Consider the following 19,070-nt stretch of genomic DNA (forward strand, 5'->3'; position numbering starts at 1 on the left):
TAATAAAAAAACTTTAGTAAACAAGAGACAGTTCTTTTAAATCATTTGAACCAGAAACACAGAAACAATGGTGTTAAATCAAAATAAATTGTTTAAATAAAGTGAACAGCATCAATATATATATATATATATATATATATATATATATATATATATATATATATATATATATATATATATATATATATATATATATATATATACACACATACATGTATATCAATATCGATATATATCAAAGTAATGCATGTGTCTTCTTTGAAACACAATGTTAATCTGAAGTTAAACCTGCCTCCTGGTAGGTTTAAGTTAAGCCTCAATTTAGTCCAGGTGTAGCTCTAGTATTCCTCCAGGAAATCAGCTTATTAAACTCTGGACTAGACTAAGTTTAAGACTATTTTAAACCATGACAGAGAGAGCAGATTGCTGTTAATCTGTGGTTTAGAGGGCCATTTTACTGTAGGATAGGCTTAATCTCTGTCCGGGAAACCGCCCCTACATGTTTAACTTTCTATATTGTCAAAATAAATAATTGCAACAGTTCTATCATACCTAAATAAACCCAAAACCCTTTTGCTCATTTTATATTATGAAAAATACTCAATAACTTCACTGTAACACACTGTACTGTCACCAAATTTAGTTCATTTATCACTGCTCTCCTGCCGGTTAGGTACTACAACACATAGTTTGGCAATAGCACATAAACTTCAGCACCTTCTTTACACAAATGATGTTGGTACACAGCTTACATACAATAGCTTTTTCATGGTAATTACTTACTGGATTTGATGGCATTACAATTTATTTAATATTTTTTATTAATATTAATAACAGTGAAGTTATTGATTTTATTTAATAAAAGTTATGCTTTTTTTTTTTTTTTATCAAACTAAGTGTTCCAGTACAACCAGCAGGAGAGCAGTGATGTATGAACTAAATTTGGTGACAGTACACTGTGTTACAGTTATTGAGTTATTGAGTATTTTTCATAATATAAAATGAGCAAAAGGGTTTTGGGTTTTGCACTTTTCGGTAACACTTTAGAATACTGATCCTTCATTAATGAATAACAAGGAACAAATGAGTAATGCATTATTAACACTCTAGTAACTACTATTAACTAACATTTAACTCTGATGAATGAATTAGTAAGTAATAGTGCTCAGCTAAAGGTGGTAGTTCACTATTAACTAATCATTAACTAATGTTTTTTTCATACCTCCCAGAGAACTAAGAATATAAATGTTCATAATTAATGTGAATAATGAATAATGTATAATTAATTCTAGTAAAGGCCTTGGTAACCCACTAGTAATGACTGAAGTATTACCAAATACTTAAGAAGGAATTACTAATTATTTGGATCAGTATTCTAAAGTGAAAAGCATGATATCTCTAGTAACTACTGAAGTTATTGTAAACTTTTGAGGTTTTTGTAAAGTATTGGATAGTAATGACTCAAGAGTTACTATATAACTCTAAAGTAACTACTTCTTATTTGGATCAGTATTCTAAAGTGAAGATCATAGTAACCCACTAGTAATTACTTAAGTGTTACTACATCCTTCTAAAGGAACTACTAATTATTTGGATCAGTATTCTAAAGTGAAGATCATAGTAACCCACTAGTAATTACTTAAGTGTTACTACATCCTTCTAAAGGAACTACTAATTATTTGGATCAGTATTCTAAAGTGAAGATCATGGTAACCCACTAGTAATTACTTGTTACCAAATATATCATAAGGAATTACTGTACAAAAACATACAAAAACATCAAAAGTTTACAAAGACTTCAGTAGTTACTAGAGAGTTATCATGCTTTTCACTTTAGAGTACTGATCCAAATAGTTAGTAATTCCTTCTTAATACTTAAGTCATTACTAGTGGGTTATTAAGGCCTTTACTTTAGAATTAATTATACATTATGCATCATTCACATTAATTATGAACCTGTATATAGTAGTTGTAGTAGTTCTCTGGGAGGAATGAAAAAACAGTAGTTACTGATTAGTTAATAGTGAACTACCACCTTCAACTGAGCACTATTACTTACTAATTTATTAATCAGAGTTTATTATTAGTTAATAGTTACTAGAGTGTTAATAATGCATTACTCGTTTGTTCCTGTGTTATTCATTAATGAAGGATCAGTATTCTAAAATGTTACCCACTTTTCAGACGGTCCCTTCAGATGTGTATCTCCGCCGCCTGCTCATAGAGACCAATTTATTATAAAGCATATTTGAGGAAAATTGGGTTATTGTAGCTTCTTGTCTAGGTTACTATGATTGGAAGTAGCTGCATTTGTGTTTTAACAACGTTTAGCTCACGAGTTATTAATCCAGGAAGCTCGAATCTTTGAATATATTGGCAACTTTACTGAACTGCTTGACATAAGCACTGACTGCATTTCTTTATATTTGAGTCCACAAAGTTCAAACTCGAGCTGCACATTATTTGTGTGCATTATTAACGTATGGAACTAACTGAATCACTACTGCCAGCCAGTGGGACATTAAAGAGGAAGTGTTTGTCCGAGCTCACTGCAAGGGAACGATTTTAACTTTGCGAGGGAACGCAAAGTTTCTCGGGGGAATGCAAAAGATTTGAAAAAAAAAAAAAAAATCCTCCCATCCCAAAATTTTTTTTTCCACCAGCACTTAAAATTTCCTTCCTTCCTATTTTTTTCCCCCCACCACCACGTCCCTTTAGGGGCTCCGTAGAGAACAGAGTGATAATTGTGAAGAGATCAGAGTTTCTGTATTTTCATGATCTTATATATAATTTTAACCATATTAAGGATGTCAGATGAAGTTCCTTTATTAATTCTTTATTATATAAACCTTAATTGGCTTAGCAACATTCTTAAAAAGACATTTGAAGTTCACACTGCTTTCAGCCCTCATTTACATATTATTTTTTTCAGAGTTAAGGCTTAATTAACCAAACTGTTACGCAACTGCACAGGTGGGAGTAATTTGGAAGTCTATTTCAGTTTACGCAACAGTGCCCCTGTGCAGTGACGTACTCTGCAAAAACAAAACCTACACACAATACACTGCACCCTTCCTGAAAACATCATTCGGTCTGTGCACGGGATTCCAGAGCCTTGGGCAGAACAAAGAGAAGAGGTCAAACCTAGTAAAAGAAAACTGCTCATTTAGGTGAGTTGTTATCCTTGAAGGTAAAGTATATCATTTATATCTAAAAAAAAATTTAGTTTATCCACTAATTATATTGTAAGTCTCTGAATTGCTCAAGATATGTCTTTGAAAGGGACAAGATTTCACTCCCAAACAGGTCTAACAAGCCTAGAGTCTCTTATCTCTTAGGTCTTTGAAAACACAACGGACTATAGCATAATGCTGTGTCATCTCACCGGTAACAGACGCCAGATGTGACACTTTTATTCGTTTTTCTTCATATTTTTTTCCGAAAAGTCAGACTTCTACAACTGAAAAAATGCCTCCACCTCATGTGAACAAAATACCCAAGAATGAACCAGCGACAAAAGCCAAATTGGGCACACTTGACGTCCCTTTGAATTTCTTGGATCAGGACTACCAGGAGTTGCAGAAGAGATGCATCACAAATAAAAAGAGATATGTTGATGATAAGTTCCTTTCAGACAGCAGCTCCATTGACCCAAAGAAGAAACTTGGATTGGATATGGAACAAATCAAGTGGTTGAGGCCATCGGTAAGTTACCTGTATTGACTTTGCATCTTCAAAGTATATAGCCATTAATGTTTGAACATATCTAAAAGAACTTGTTGAAAATAACCTGTCATCATCAACTGCTGCAAAATGTCTCTTAGGGCTTGTAAGAACAGGTTCATCTGTCACATTTCCGAACATTTTTGATTTACAATTGTGGCAAGACATCTTATTAGTATTCCCAAATCCTCAGATCAAATTTCATTGTATGATGTATTAACTTAATTAATTTCTCTCTTTAGAAAATAGTGGCAGATCCTCAACTCATTGTAAAGGGGGTTTCCAGGTTTGACTATTCCCAAGGATCTTATTTGGGTATGTTTATTTCTGTGTTTATTCACATACTCTAGTAGACATTAGCTTTTGAGTGATACTGCAGTAAATAGCATTAGAATGCCTTTTGTCAACTCAGTGAAAGATCCATTTTGCTTATATTTGTTCTTTCACTGTAGGAAACTGCTGGTTTCTTGCTTCAGTTGGAGCTTTAACCTTTCAGAAGGATGTCATGGACCAGGTCATGCCAGTTGACCAGTCATTTGGTGAAGATTATGCTGGGATATTTCACTTTAGAGTGAGTTTTTTGGAAAAATAACCTGAATACATTTTATGAAATCAAATGATCAATCCTTAAGCCTTCTGCTTAATTCATATAGTTCTGGAGATTTGGGAAATGGATTGATGTTGTCATTGATGACAAACTGCCAACAATCGATGGCAAGCTCATTTTTGTTCATTCAAAAACATCTAATGAGTTTTGGCCTGCCTTGCTGGAGAAAGCTTATGCCAAGTAGGTTTATAAGATTCTTCTTTCATAGTATAAAAGCATGTTTGTTTATTGAACATAAAATTTGATTTAAGCATAATTACAAGAGGTTATTTTTATCTTTTGTAAGTATCCTAATTTTGAAGTTGCCTTAATTGATCGAAGTATTTGACATTTTAATCATCAACAGTTTGAATAAACCAAAAGAATCAATCATTAAAGGCTTGTTGGTCCACTGTAGTATATATTTGAAATGTAGAATGACTTTTACAGGTTGTGTGGCTCCTACGCTGACATGCATGCTGGTCTTGTATCTGAGGCTCTGTTGGACTTCACTGGTGGCATTCACGTGTGCTTCGAACCAGCAAAAACTTCTATTGACTTGTGGAGCCTGATGTACCGTGCAGCCAAAGCAAAGGCTCTGATGGCCTGCGGTACATTTCAGGGGGTAAGCAGTGACCTCAAGCTTTTTTTTTTTAAAATTATCATTGAAGTATTTTGTTAGGTTTTGTATTAGAGAGTTCAATGTTCAATTAAATGGAACATTTTAACAATGTAGAGCATTAATTATACATGAAGGAATCTTTTCCTATTTCCTGATACATATTTCACCTGGCAGCATTATTGATACAGTATGTCTGTTTTTCATATCAGAAATCATCTGCCAACACCGTATTACCCAGTGGCATTGTTCAAGGTCATGCATACACAGTGACGGGGGTTCACAAGGTAAGTCTGCACAGAATCAAATGTCAGATCACTTGTGGCAAAGATTTTCATTTTCAATAATATGCCCATTAGCACAATGTGTGGCTTAAGAAAAGAAAAGAAAAGGCTTAAGCCCCAAACTAAAATGCATGTTTGAGCTGTCTTAACTGGAATTTGTCAGTGTCACTGTTTTGTCCAAGATGCACATCAGTAATGTTTTTTCTAAGGCACTTTTATAAAAGCTACTTAAATGTCCTAACTGAACTAAGGCCTAATCCTGGCTTAATCTAAGCGTTGTCTGTGAAACTGGGCCTTTGTGATTACTTTAGAGACCACATTGTACAGGTTGTGCTTTGAAATGATATGTATTGTGAAAAGCACTATACAAAGAAATGTGAAATGTGAAATGAAATGTGAACTAAGGGAAAGGCAAGAACAGTGCGTTCCGTTCCAATATGTAACTGCAAGTAAAGGGTTGCTTTGATAATTCCAGGTGTCAAAAAACAAAACAAAACAAACAAACAAAAAAAACCCCCAAAGAAACCAACAACACTTTAAGACACGTCAACATCTAGTTGTCAAGCAACTTTCTGAATTTGTTCACCATAGGAACATCACTATTTCCATTGGATAATTTCCAGTCCATTTTGTTTTAAAACCTCCTGCACATTAACTTTGTGTTGCATTCCCAAGTTGTGTCCTCAAGGTTCTGTTCTGGGACTTGTCTTGACATGTAACCACCTGGGAATAAAGGTGCGTTCACACGGCCTCGTAATTCCTGTAGTTACGAGATTCTAGCTTGTAAAAAGCGTTCATGTTTTTGTTTAACTCGTAATTACAACTTGTAAGCTGGGAGTTTTCTGAAAGCTCCCAGATGTACCACGTGGCCGCTGTACCACCTGACCACTGTAGATTCATAGGCATTGATAGTGGTGCCATGGAAACACATAATTCCCATTCCAAGGATGTGAACAGCTCCAAATATAACATCACGTGTTGACATCTCAAGATTCTGGTAAATATTTTCAATAAGCATGAGGCTGATTTTCCCTAATACCCAATAATTCTATAATATGATGATAATCCATCCAATTTGACAGACTTCTAATATAAAAATACAAGTGTTTAACTACAACCGGGGCACCCAATACTGTTCATGTTTCTGCAAAGTTCAACTCCAAGCCTGATCAAACTCAATGTAACCAGCGCGGGAGCACTTGATAATTACAGACGGGTGTGGTGGATCAGGGTTAGATCTGAACTCTGCAGGTAGGTGGTAGGTTTCTAGGAACAGGATTGGGCACCCCTGAACTACAACATACTTGCTTTGTTCTTATGTTAACCGTTGATGTATTTGTGTACGCCAGTATTTATTTACTAAATGCCTTCAGCCCCATATGCGCTCCACCCTTTGGTACGTCCTTTGCAAACATTCCTGCATCTCTTACGTCAAGCCTGGGATTTTGCAAGAGAAGTTTCTTGAAATAATGTTTGTGCTTTATGTAACTTAAAGCATTGTGTTTAGACACTTCAGTCCTGAAGTGAAAAGGTTATGTCCCTGGTGAAATACCAATGCCATATTCTGTATTTACACTGTGGTGGTGACATACCACTGAAGAAGCAAGCAGCCCACACTAAGGTTTTTTTTTTTTTTTTGACTTATTTTTTATTAAACAACTTCTCGCAAAACATGTACAAAGTGCAAACGTACATAGTTATAATTATACATAAACATTTGTAATGTTACTGCATTTTTAATGCATGACAAAAAAAAATGAAAAACAGAGTATTAAAAAACAAATATTAATATATTTTTTTTTAAATTCCAGTACACCACATCTAAAACAATAAAACAACAACAACTGGCGGTACCACTTTTAGCATAGCTTAGCATAGTTCATTGAATCTGATTAGACCGTTAGCATCGCGCTTAAAAATGACCAAAGAGTTTTGATATTTTTCCTATTTAAAACTTGACTCTTCTGTACTTAGTGTACTAAGACCGACGGAAAATAAAAGTTTTGATTTTCTAGGCTGATATGGCTAGGAACTATACTCTCATTCAGGCGTAATAATCAAGGAACTTTGCTGCCGTTCCATGGCTGCAGCAGTGCAATGATATTACGCAGCACCTGTGAGCCCCTGCTTGCACAGGGAACGTGCCTTGCAACCATGGAGACGTTTGTGAGAGACGCTGCGTAATATCATTGCGCCTGCTGCAGCCATGATACGGCAGCAAAGTTCCTTGATTATTACGCCTGAATGAGAGTATAGTTCCTAGCCATATCAGCCTAGAAAATCACAAATTTTCATTTTCTGTCGGTCTTAGTACACGATTTAACTACAGAAGAGTCAAGTTTTAAATAGGAAAAATATCAAAACTCTTTGGTCATTTTTAAGCGCGATGCTAACGGTCTAATCAGATTCAATGAACTATGCTAAGCTATGCTAAAAGTGGTACCGCCAGAACCGGAGATCGGCTGAATGGATTCGAAAACTCAACTGTTTAACTCTAGGGAGCTGGAAAATGAGCCTATTTTCAAAAAAAGTGGAGTGTTCCTTTAAGGGTTTCCACTGTTCAACAAACAGACTCATTTTAAGTCGTAAGCTGTATGTTATTTTTTCCATTTCTCACACTGTCCGTAAGCATTCCTCAAGTGTTGGTGGCACTTTCTGGAGCCATTTAATTGTAATGTTCTTTTTTTGCGGCCACTAGGATTATTCGTAGGAGGTACCTTTTCTTCTCGCTTTTTATTACATTTGGTTTAACTCCCAAAATTGCTATTAAGGGGTCTCTGGGCAAATTAACCTGAAAAATTTTATTAATGAAACACAATACATTTGTCCAGTAAGGAGTTATAATAGGACAGTCCCAAAAGATATGTGTATGCATAGCTACTTGTTCTCCACATTCCCTCCAACAGGAACTGAACTGATTTGAATTAAATTTGGCTACGATTTGGGGTGTTCGAAAGTAACGATTGGTGACCTTCCACACACCAAGGTTTTAAAGACTTTTGAATTAAAAGTGTCATGTCATGTTGTATTTGACAGGTGACATGCCAAGGAAAACCAGTAAGGCTGGTGAGAGTGTTGAACCCTTGGGGAAAAGGCGAGTGGAACGGTGCCTGGAGTGACAAGTAAGAAACAATAGGCTCACTAACACTGATCAACACTGATTACATTCTTGTTAATGGGGTGTTCACACTAACAAAGATTAAATCACTGGATGTTTTCATGTGGTGTTGGTTTTTCATTTGCATGAGCTACATCAACTGTCACTGTCATTCATATCACCGGAATCAATCCGAATGAAATTTTCAATGAATGAATTGTTGTTGCCTTTTGTTGACGGGTTGCGTTTAGTCAGTCTTTTGTAATTGACTATCCCTTTAAAAACAAATGCCAGGTGACATCACCTTCTGGGAAATGACATCATTTTTCTTTTGGTGGGGAACAAAGCACAAAAGCACAAACATCAATTAGTTTAAATTAGTTTTTGTGCTGTGGTCATACATTCCTGCCTGTTCAAATGACAGAAATCTGTATGATAATATATAAAAAGATGGTTGAACAATCCTAAAATTGACACACACATCAATCCACCAATCCCTGAGATACAATTGCTAATTTGGCAACCTATTTAATTCTATGCCATTAAAAATTCAGATATACCCTTGTAGAGAAATACTTAAAGGATTAGTTCACTTTCATTAGTTCACTCACCCTCAAGCCACCCTAGGTGTATTTGACTTTCTTCTTTTTTTGATGAACAGAATCAGAGAAACATTAAAGGTGCCCTAGAACGTTTTTTCACAAGATGTAATATAAGTCTAAGGTGTCCCCTGAATGTGTCTGTGAAGTTTCAGCTCAAAATACCCCATAGATTTCTTTTTATTAATTTTTTTAACTGCCTATTTTGGGGCATCATTAACTATGCACTGATTCAGGCTGCGGCCCCTTTAAATCTCGCGCTCCCTGCCCCCCGAGCTCTTGACTATAATAAAGTTCATAAACAAAGTACACACAGCTAATATAGCCCTCATTTTTTTTTACAAGATGTTCGTCATGCATACTGCATGCATGCCTCAGATCATGTGAGTATAGTATTTATTTGGGTGTTTACATTTGATTCTGAATGAGTTTGATTGTGCTCTGTGGCTAAAGCTAACATTACACACTGTTGGAGAGATTTATAAAGAATGAAGTTGTTTATGAGTTATACAGACTGCAAGTGTTTAAAAAATGAAAATATTGACGGCTCTTGTCTCCGTGAATACAGTAAGAAACGATGGTAACTTTAACCACATTTAACAGTACATTAGCAACATGCTAACGAAACATTTAGAAAGATCATTTACAAATATCACTAAAAATATCATGATATCATGGATCATGTTATTATTGCTCCATCTGCTATTTTTCGCTATTGTTCTTGCTTGCTTACCTAGTCTGATGATTCAGCTGTGCACATCCAGACGTTAATACTGGCTGCCCTTGTCTAATGCCTTGAACATGAGCTGGCATATGCAAATATTGGGGGCGTACATATTAATGATCCTGACTGTTACGTAACAGTCGGTGTCATTTTGAGATTTGCCTGTTTTTCTGAGGTCTTTTAAACAAATGAGATTTACACAAGAAGGAGGAAACAATGGATTTTGAGACTCACTGTATGTCATTTCCATGTACTGAACTCTTGTTATTCAACTATGCCTAGGTAAATTCAATTTTTGATTCTATGGCACCTTTAATAAATATCCTGACACATCTGAGCTTTATAATGGCAGTAAGCGGGATCAAAGAGTATGAGCTGAAGAAAGTGCATTCATCCACATCCATCCATCATAAACATACTCCACACAGCTCCGGGGGGTTAATAAAGGCCTTCTAAAGCGAGGTGCTTTTGTAAAAAAAAAATATCCATATTATGAATCCTTCCATTTTATGAAGTAAAATATTTAGCTTCCGCCAGACTGCCTTCCATACTCAAATTATTGAAATAGAGGAACTGGCATTGGGTCAGTTAATCTTTTTCCACAAGTTGAATAGGGAAGGCGTAGGACGCAACGCAAGCTTTTTGAACTGCGAGAGTTTTACACTTTCTTCGTAACTTGAATACGGAAGGCAGTCTGGCGGAGGCTAGATATTTTACTTCATAACTTGTTAAATATGGATATTTATTTTACACAAAAGCATTACACAAGTATGTTATTGAAGGATGGATGCACTTTCTTCAGCTTCATATTCGTTGGTTCTGTTCACTGCCATTATAAAGCTTGGACGTGTCAGGATAAATATATCTCCAATTGTGTTCATCAGAAAGAAGAAATTCAAATACACCTAGGATGGCTTGAGGGCAAACAAATCCTTTAAAAATAACAACAGAAGCATATACATTCAGTTCAAAAGGTACAATATATTTATTTACTGCTGTTGGTTTCTCGGTTAACATAACCCCATGTAATATTTAATATATGCCTTTGCATAACTAGGTCATCGATGTGGAACAAAGTGAGCGAGGAGCAGCGATCCAAGTGTCGTTCTTTGGCCAATGACGGGGAGTTCTGGTGGGCATGAACTGTAGTTTCAGATATGATTTCTTGCTGCATTAATGAATCAAAAGTTTTCAGTAGCTCATATTTTCCTGCAGGATGTCAATGGAGGACTTCTCCAAAAACTTCGAAGACGCTGATATTTGCTGCCTCAGTCCTGATTTTCTGGACAATTCCTCTGAATGCAGCTGGACTTCCACATGCTACAATGACAGCTGGGTTGCTGGGACTACAGCTGGCGGCTGCCTCAATAATAAAGGTAGCTCATATATTTATAATGAGAGAAAGTGGCAAGTGATCTTTTCCATACAAATGCATACTAGCATGAATGTTTTATTAATGGAAATATTAGATACAGCATGCAACATGAAATTACTAATGGATGATTAAATTTAATGTTCAACAAGTAAATACACTGTTGTGTTTTTGGGTGTCTTAACATTGGCCATATGGTGTGTGTGTGTTCTTGTATATATGGTTTATGAGGACACAAATGTGTATAATATAATCCTTGTACACCAGTTGCCTTAAAATAATACTGAACTGTGTTTTTCTTTTTCTTTTTTTTTTTAATGATGGTGGTTTAGGGGTAGGGTTAGTGTAAGGGGATACAATATACAGTTTGTACAGTATAAAAACGATTACGCCTTTGGATAGTTCCCGAAAAACCACATATACAAGTGTGTGTGCATATATCTGCCTATACTGCATGTACCACAAAGGTCTGATTCAATGGATGTCTTGTAGACTCTTTCTGGACAAACCCTCAGTTTCGGGTGAGGATTGAGGAGCTTGATAAGGCGTGTGCTAGTGGCCAGTGCCCTGAAAACATACTGGTGTCCCTCATGCAGAATCATGAAAAAAGATACAGAAGTGAAGTTTCTAACTACGCCATTGGCTTCAGTGTTTATGCGGTCAGTATTAACAAAATAACTCAGAGAAAATGTCACAGAATACAGTGATTTTCCACTTATTAATGGTGTGCTATTCTATTTTCTTCTTTAACAGATACCACCAGAGGCAAGTAATAACATAATTCAAGCTCAAAAGTGTTTTTGCTTTGAAAATACATAAATTACATGACATTGACAAAATAAACTGGTTGCTTGAATGCAAGTTTTATTTCATTCTCCTTTAGATGAAAGATGAGAAGCTCCCACCCAAGTTCTTCTACCGCAAACGCCCTGTGGAAGATAGCGGGAACTTCATCAATACAAGACATGTGATGAGATTCTTCAAGCTGGAACCAGGAGAGTATCTCATTGTACCATCCACTTTCAATCCTAACGAGTGTGCCAAATTCAGGTTGTGCATTTACTCAAAGAGTGAATCCCACAAGATAAACAAGAAACCTGAGATGACATATGTATGAGGTCATTATCAGTGACCGATCAGTGGGATTCCAGTTCAATGAGAAAACACTACTTAAATACTGACAGTTTCATATATCCAGTGCTATATACATTCCCCTGGGGCTTTGGTGGTGGTTTTACAAGCATTAATGTTTCTCTTGTACTGTATTTATTTTGTTTATTTGATGAAAAATCTGCATTTGTGAGCTGTGAAATTAATGTGTTCTTAGTCACATTTATTGTTGTTTAATTGTCAGGTTTTTGATGTTCTGTCATGTTGTAACTTTGTGTTTGGGTCAGGTCAGTCAGTAAAATAAAGAAACCTTGTTAATGTCATTTCAGTGAGAATCTACTCAAAATTGTAAAAAAGGGGGTTTTCTATATGTTATACACGTAATGTTACTTTTACAGGGTTACAGTTAACTCTGAAAACACATTCTGGAAATGTACACTACTAAAAAAAATAAACAATTTTTTTCAAACAATTATTTTTCCATATATAATTTCAAATGTCTGATTACAATTTTAATATTTGCTATACTATAAGACTGCTTGTGCGGCTGTGTCGTGTTTTTCCAGCTAAATTGCTCCAAATCCATAAAACTAGTTATTTATTGGATATTAGTGTTTTTGCTCTAGTTTCTGGAGAAATACAGGTGCATCTCAATAAATTAGAATGTCATGGAAAAGTTATTTTCAGTAATTCAACTCAAATTTGGAACTTGTGTATTATAATAAAATCAATACACACAGACTGAAGTACTTTAAGTCTTTGGTTCTTTTAATTGTGATGATTTTGGCTCACATTTAACAAAAACCCACCAATTCAAGTATTCAAATCTCAATAAATTAGAATACTTCATAAGAATAATAATAAAAATAAATTTTTAGTGAATTGTTGGCCTTCTGGAAAGTATGTTCATTTACTGTATATGTACTCAATACTTGTTAGGGGCTCCTTTTGCTTTAATTACTGCCTCAATTCTTTGGATTAAACCCAGTATTTATACCCTGAGAATGGTAATTTAATAGAACTTGAAATTAAATATTCTAATAATTTGAGATACAGATTTTTATTTTGATGAGCAGCAAGCTGTAATCATCAAACTGAAAACAAAAAAGTCTGGAAATATTTTATTTTAAATCTAATACATCTAGAATATATTTAAGTTTTACTTTTTGAATTAAATTACAGAAAGAAAAAAAACTTTTTCATGATATTCTAATTTATTGAGATGCACCTGTAAGTGAAGAGTGCCTGTAGTGAACTAACGCTGCAGTTACGCTTTCCTTTCAGTAGAGGGCAGTAATTTACTAAAACAATGACATTACAACATGTGAGAGCACCGCCGCACAGAGGGCTGGCACTGAGATCCGTCTCTTGTGATCTTACAAGTGGTCAGCCGAGACGTATCTCTGTTTACACCTGTAACATGAGTCTTAAATGCGTCTCCTTTGGCTTTGACGGTTGACCAGGCCGGATTCGAGGAAGCTAAATCATCGCTAAATCAAAGTGTTGCCGGCCGTCAGAGATTGACAGGTTGTTATCGTCTTCCTCGTAGCCTCTGCTGGTAGATGCCAGCATTATAATGGCAAAAAGCACGTAGTAACGGCTTTTAAAAGTATTTAATTTATTCATTTGTTTTCAAGTCACATATTACTTTCAAGTATTTAATTATTGTGAACATTATAGGTTAATTTTACGATCACAAAACGTCTTGGGCCTTTTTTTTTTTGAATACCAGGTGTAAATGAGGCCTTAGATTAGAAGGACCAATAGAATTGAAAGAAACTACTTAAAAATTATTATTAAATGAAATTTTTAATATTACACTGTTACTTTTACGGTTAAAAATAGAACTGCATGCATTTTATGGAAGAACACTGTTTTGGCTCTTTGACTGTGTGGATGAATATGGTTCTTTCTCATAACTAAAAAACAGGAGAGATTATCCTACTGTTCGTAAACATTCACTACTAGGCTTAAGAGATACAACCAGTTTAGATGGAAAGGATCTCAAGCTGACTAGCTGAAGATGTTACTATAGTTACACCCATTATTAGACACGGTACTTCCTTAAAACTAAATAACAGTGCAGTGCAACAGTGCAGCATATATAATGATGGCGTAAACCTGTGTTCATTGGTGGACAGGAGGCCATATGGAGGGTATATAAACACTGGGATAATGTTTTACAGACCCAAAGCCTCCCGTTTGTATGCATGGGCCTCTTACTACAATGACAACGTGTGTATGTTGACACAACACACAAAGCACAATAAGCCACTGCACGTGTTCAGCATGTACTTGTTTTCTTTGTTGTACTGTCTTTCCTTTAGACACTAGTCATTTTAAGTCAATTTACTTCCATATTTAATGTAACTAATGTTTGGGTTTCTTCTAACTTTATTAGTTTCACAAACACTTCAATTTTTCCAGAAAACTAAACTTGTCTTGATTACCCCTTTTTCTTCATGTCACTTTAGAAAGTTTGACCCTCAGATGACCTCAGGTCATAATCTCAGTGACCTCCTGACCTCCTCAGCCAACACAAGCACAGGAAACAGAATCTGAAAGAGGACTTTCAGAGCAACCTCATGAAGAAACGGGTAGGATAGATTCAACAGTGGTGCAACTTTTGTTGTGACACACACACACCCACACAGAGGCGGCCTCTGCAGTTCAGAGGACCATTTCAAAGAAACAGTCATATGCAACTGCTGTAACTTTATTATCTGTTATATTTATATATATTTATTGTAATTCCCCTAAAAGTGATCAGGCAGACCAAACTGTAAGGCGTAGATACTTGAAACTTTGAGGGCTGGTAGTACTCACACCATCTACTACGTCACCAATGCTACAGTGGTTAAAAGTATGGGCCGCTGAAACTTTCGAAGTGGGCTGAGCACTTTTACTAAAATGGCTATAACTTGTGAACGGAATGAGATATTTTCACCAAACTTGGTGCACCTATGCTTGAGCACATTCTGTGGTTACATGAAAAACTGTGTGCCGACTGGCCACTTGATGGCACTATAACATGGCAAAAACTTATAACTGTGCAACCCTAAGTCTGATTGCCAAGACTACCTTTTAGGACATTTTCGCATCTTGAAAAACGCAGCCGGCAGCGGCCAATGAAGTTTGAGCAGCTATCAGACGAGGTAACGCAGGCCTCTAACTCATTGGGCCTGTTTGACTCACTGCCCTAGTGGCCTTTGAGAAATTCAAAAGAAATTGGCCACCGGGGGCGCCTTCACATTTTTCACGTTCGTAAGGATTGTATATCATGTGATTTTTCACACACACCCACGACATTCTTAACTTCCTTATTAGCTTCACATGGAATGTTACCATGACAAAGCTAGGCAGCGACAACAGGAATATCTTATTATTGCTATTAAAGGATTAGTACACTTTCAATTTAAAATTTCCTGATAATTTACTCACCCCCATGTCATCCAAGATGTTCATGTCTTTCTTCTCCAAACGGTTGAAGGTCAAAATTACAGTTTCATTGCAGCTTCAAAGCGTTCTACACGATCCCAGACGAGGAATAAGGGTCTTATCTAGAGAAACCATCACTCATTTTCTAAAAAAATAAAAATAAATAAATTATACATTTTAACCATTAATGCTCATCTTGAACTAGCTCTCTTCTTCTTCTTCTCTATTAGAATTCCGGCAGTGTAGTTAAACGCTGCTAAGTGTATTACTGCCCTCCACAGGTCAAAGTTTGAACTAAATGTCATACAATATGCTAGTGCAAGTATATAACAATTAGTTCAAACTTTAACCTGTGGAGGGCAGTAATACACTTAGCAGTGTCTAATTGTGTCTAAAGTGTCTGATAAGACCCTTATTCCTCGTCTGGGATCGTGTAGAACGCTTTGAAGCTGCACTGAAACTGTAATTTTGAACTTCAACCGTTTGGGCTCCATTGAAGTCCACTATATGGAGAAAATCCTAGAATGTTTTCATCAAAAACCTTAATTTGTTTTCGACTGAAGAGAGAAGGACATGAACATTTTGGACGACATGGGGGTGAGTAAATTATCAGGAAATGTTCAATTGAAAGTGAACTAATCCTTTAATGTAATATATTAAATGTACATTTATTATGACGTTTTTAAAATATGCTTTGTGCGTGTGTGTTCCTGATCTGCTCTTAAATTTATAACAATAAAACAAACCGACTTGAATTATTATATTTATACATTAAGTCCAACTCTCCATATATAGATTTAAAATGAATCACAAGGGCTGCGTCCAAAAACTGGAAAATGCTGCCTTCGGAGGACACATTTCAAGGCACGTCCAAATCCAAAAGTTTCCTGAGATACCTTCATCTGATTGATTTTTGAAGGCAGCATAGATGTATCCTTCGCTGCCTTTGATATCCCACAATCCTGTGTGTTCCATTTTGTGACAGTTGAGCTAAAAAATAAAGATGGCCTCCGAAAGTTGTGTTTTAATGAGGCTTCTCTTAGGTGCATATAAGAATACATAAAATGCAATTTAAAATGGCGCTTTTGGTTTTGTGTTGTTTTTATAGAAATTGCATTATAAAAAATAAATGAATGAATAAATCTGATTTCACCACCATATCCATTTTTCCACTTCTATCCACTTCTAAATCACTTCAGAATGTGACTGGTCAGCCCTCGGGCTCTCACTGCTGGACATCAGCTGTTAATAACTCTGTGCACCCTGCAGAGGACTGTCAGGTCATAGAGTTTGCTGGGGTTAAACCCCATTAAAAGCCCAAGTGGAGCCATCTGTGCTGTCACCGCAACTCGTTCTCAGGTTTTAGTGCTTCTGTTGCATCTACAGACACTGGAAAATCATATTTAAGGCTGGTCAAACCATGTTATTATATCTTATATATCTCATGATATCTCATCACATTCTGCAACACATGCACCCAAAAAATACTGCAAATGCATAAAACAATGAATAAGAATAGTTATTTATAATATAATTATAAATAAATACCGTTATGGATGAGTATCCACCTCTTTCCAAGTAAAACCATTTATACGAAGTAAACTCCTTGTGCTTCTCTTCAAGGCAACCAACAGATGGCGCTGTATAGGCAACAGTAGCATACGTGCAACTCGTGAATGTGGAGCCTGCATGTTTTCTGTATTAGGCTACTTGAAATAGAGAGAACTGAAGATTGCTTTAGAAAATTAAATGAGGTTAAATTCAGAGTGAAAATTTCTGGTTTCATGTAAGTGGTTATGACTCAACACTAGTTCTCATTTTTTAACAATAACAGCTCACAGTTTTACCCAGATGTCATCTCACTTCCCCTGCAACAGTTACTATGGAAAACAAACGCTTCCTCTTTCTCTCTGGCTTAACCAAGGCAGACGTCAAAGGCACTCTCTGCAAATAGGGTACAAAACAGGAACTGAAACTCTTAATGTAGCCCAATTATGTGTTTTTTTTCAACAAACGTACAGTGAAAGGAGGTGCTTAATCCATACTTTATATTAGATCGAATAAGATATGTGTGGTTTTGACATTTTTTTTTAGCAATAGACAATAAATATACACTAAAACAAGACACAACACAACATCAGAATGGGTCACAGGGTTGAAAATTACATCTGAGCCCAAGAATTTATATATATGTTGTACAATTCAAATACAGAGTTCTTGAACTGGCCAAAAATATACATATTCATTAAAAACTAGCCAATTTTTTATGTTAGTTCTAGCTACAAAAATTGGGATTTGTGCCTTTATGAATGAAACACACTTAGCTGAGGGCAATGACCCTAACAGGGCAGTGAAAACTGTGCCTCAGACAGAGAAGCACAATAATAAATCCTTTTACATGCGGAATACACACAGATCACTAATTAAAGTATGTACACAAACAGAGCCTATTAAAATGATAATTGATTGTTTTTCTTAAATTATTAATTATATGAACCAACTGGATGGCTGGCTTTGACACTGACTTGTAATGTGATTACTCAACACAGCAGGAAAGGATCTGTGACATACTGTTTTACATCATGGGCCATCTGGGCTTCTGATTGGTGGACAGTGACATCATGTGGTATGGTTCTATTCTGTTTTGCAGCCAACTGGGTGATGGCAGGTGTGAAAATGTGCATAATCACACATACAAAATGTAAAAATAAATAAATATATTTAAAAAAGTTAAATACATACAAATAAAAAAAATGTTATTGGGCAGAAAGAATGCATCTAATCTTAGAAACCCATTACATGCACCATCCATAAGCTTTTTTTTTTTTTTTTTTTTTTAAATATTCTGGGGTCAATACAGTTTAAGCTCACTCGACAGTATTTGTGGCATAATATTGTTTACTACAAAATATTGTTTAAAAAAAAAAGCAGCAAAAAGCATGTACAATTGAAGTGAATGGGGCCTATCCATTAATGTTAAAAATGCAGTTTTAAATATATAGCCACATGACCTAATGCAGGTTAACATGATTTTACAGATGATTTTACAACTTTGCTGTCATGGCAGCATAACACCTAAAATCCTGAACTGACCATAACAGTTACTGGTACAACTTTATACTTCAAATAATACTTTAGTTTTTCAGAAGAAATTATTTAAGAAATTTTATAAATTATATATTATGTATATTAAATTAAAATTAATCATTATTATTAATGTCAAATCAATAATGATTAATCACATCAAACATAAAAGTTTATAAATGTGTGTGTGTGTACACTCTAAAAAATGCTGGGTTAAAAACAACCCAAGTTGGGTTGAAAATGGACAAAACCCAGTGATTGGGTTGTTTTAACCCAGCAGTTGGGTTAAATGTTTGCCCACCCTGCTGGGTAGTTTTACTTAACCCAACTATTGTTTAAAAATTACAGTATTGCTTACTTAAAATGAACCCAAAATATCTTGAAAATTAACATTTATTAATATGTTTAATAAATGAACATTTTAATTTCATTTT

At 35.5% G+C, this 19,070-nt stretch overlaps 1 protein-coding gene across 4 annotated transcripts; it reads left to right on the forward strand.

The window, feature by feature from the left end:
• The first annotated feature begins 3,067 nt into the window (after window positions 1-3,067).
• Window positions 3,068-18,221, forward strand: LOC137006152 (calpain-1 catalytic subunit-like). 4 transcript variants are annotated; one of them, XM_067366686.1, is made up of 15 exons: window positions 3,107-3,170; window positions 3,447-3,705; window positions 3,966-4,038; window positions 4,176-4,294; window positions 4,377-4,510; window positions 4,760-4,934; window positions 5,141-5,215; window positions 8,249-8,334; window positions 10,690-10,764; window positions 10,848-11,008; window positions 11,497-11,663; window positions 11,758-11,769; window positions 11,888-13,641; window positions 14,589-14,711; window positions 18,105-18,221. In XM_067366686.1, exons 2-13 carry the CDS (start codon window positions 3,469-3,471, stop codon window positions 12,119-12,121), a joined length of 1,548 nt encoding a protein of 515 aa, XP_067222787.1. In that variant the 5' UTR covers window positions 3,107-3,170; window positions 3,447-3,468; the 3' UTR covers window positions 12,122-13,641; window positions 14,589-14,711; window positions 18,105-18,221. The 4 variants fall into 4 exon arrangements, with proteins under 4 accessions (XP_067222786.1, XP_067222785.1, XP_067222784.1 ...); XM_067366685.1 differs by lacking the exons at window positions 14,589-14,711; window positions 18,105-18,221 and having other exon boundaries at window positions 3,068-3,170; window positions 3,451-3,705; window positions 11,758-11,968; XM_067366684.1 differs by lacking the exons at window positions 14,589-14,711; window positions 18,105-18,221 and having other exon boundaries at window positions 3,078-3,190; window positions 3,451-3,705; window positions 11,758-11,968.
• Window positions 18,222-19,070: the final 849 nt, after the last annotated feature.

The sequence above is a fragment of the Chanodichthys erythropterus genome, chromosome 18 (genome assembly GCF_024489055.1).
Source record: "Chanodichthys erythropterus isolate Z2021 chromosome 18, ASM2448905v1, whole genome shotgun sequence".
In the NCBI taxonomy this organism is placed as follows: domain Eukaryota; kingdom Metazoa; phylum Chordata; class Actinopteri; order Cypriniformes; family Xenocyprididae; genus Chanodichthys; species Chanodichthys erythropterus.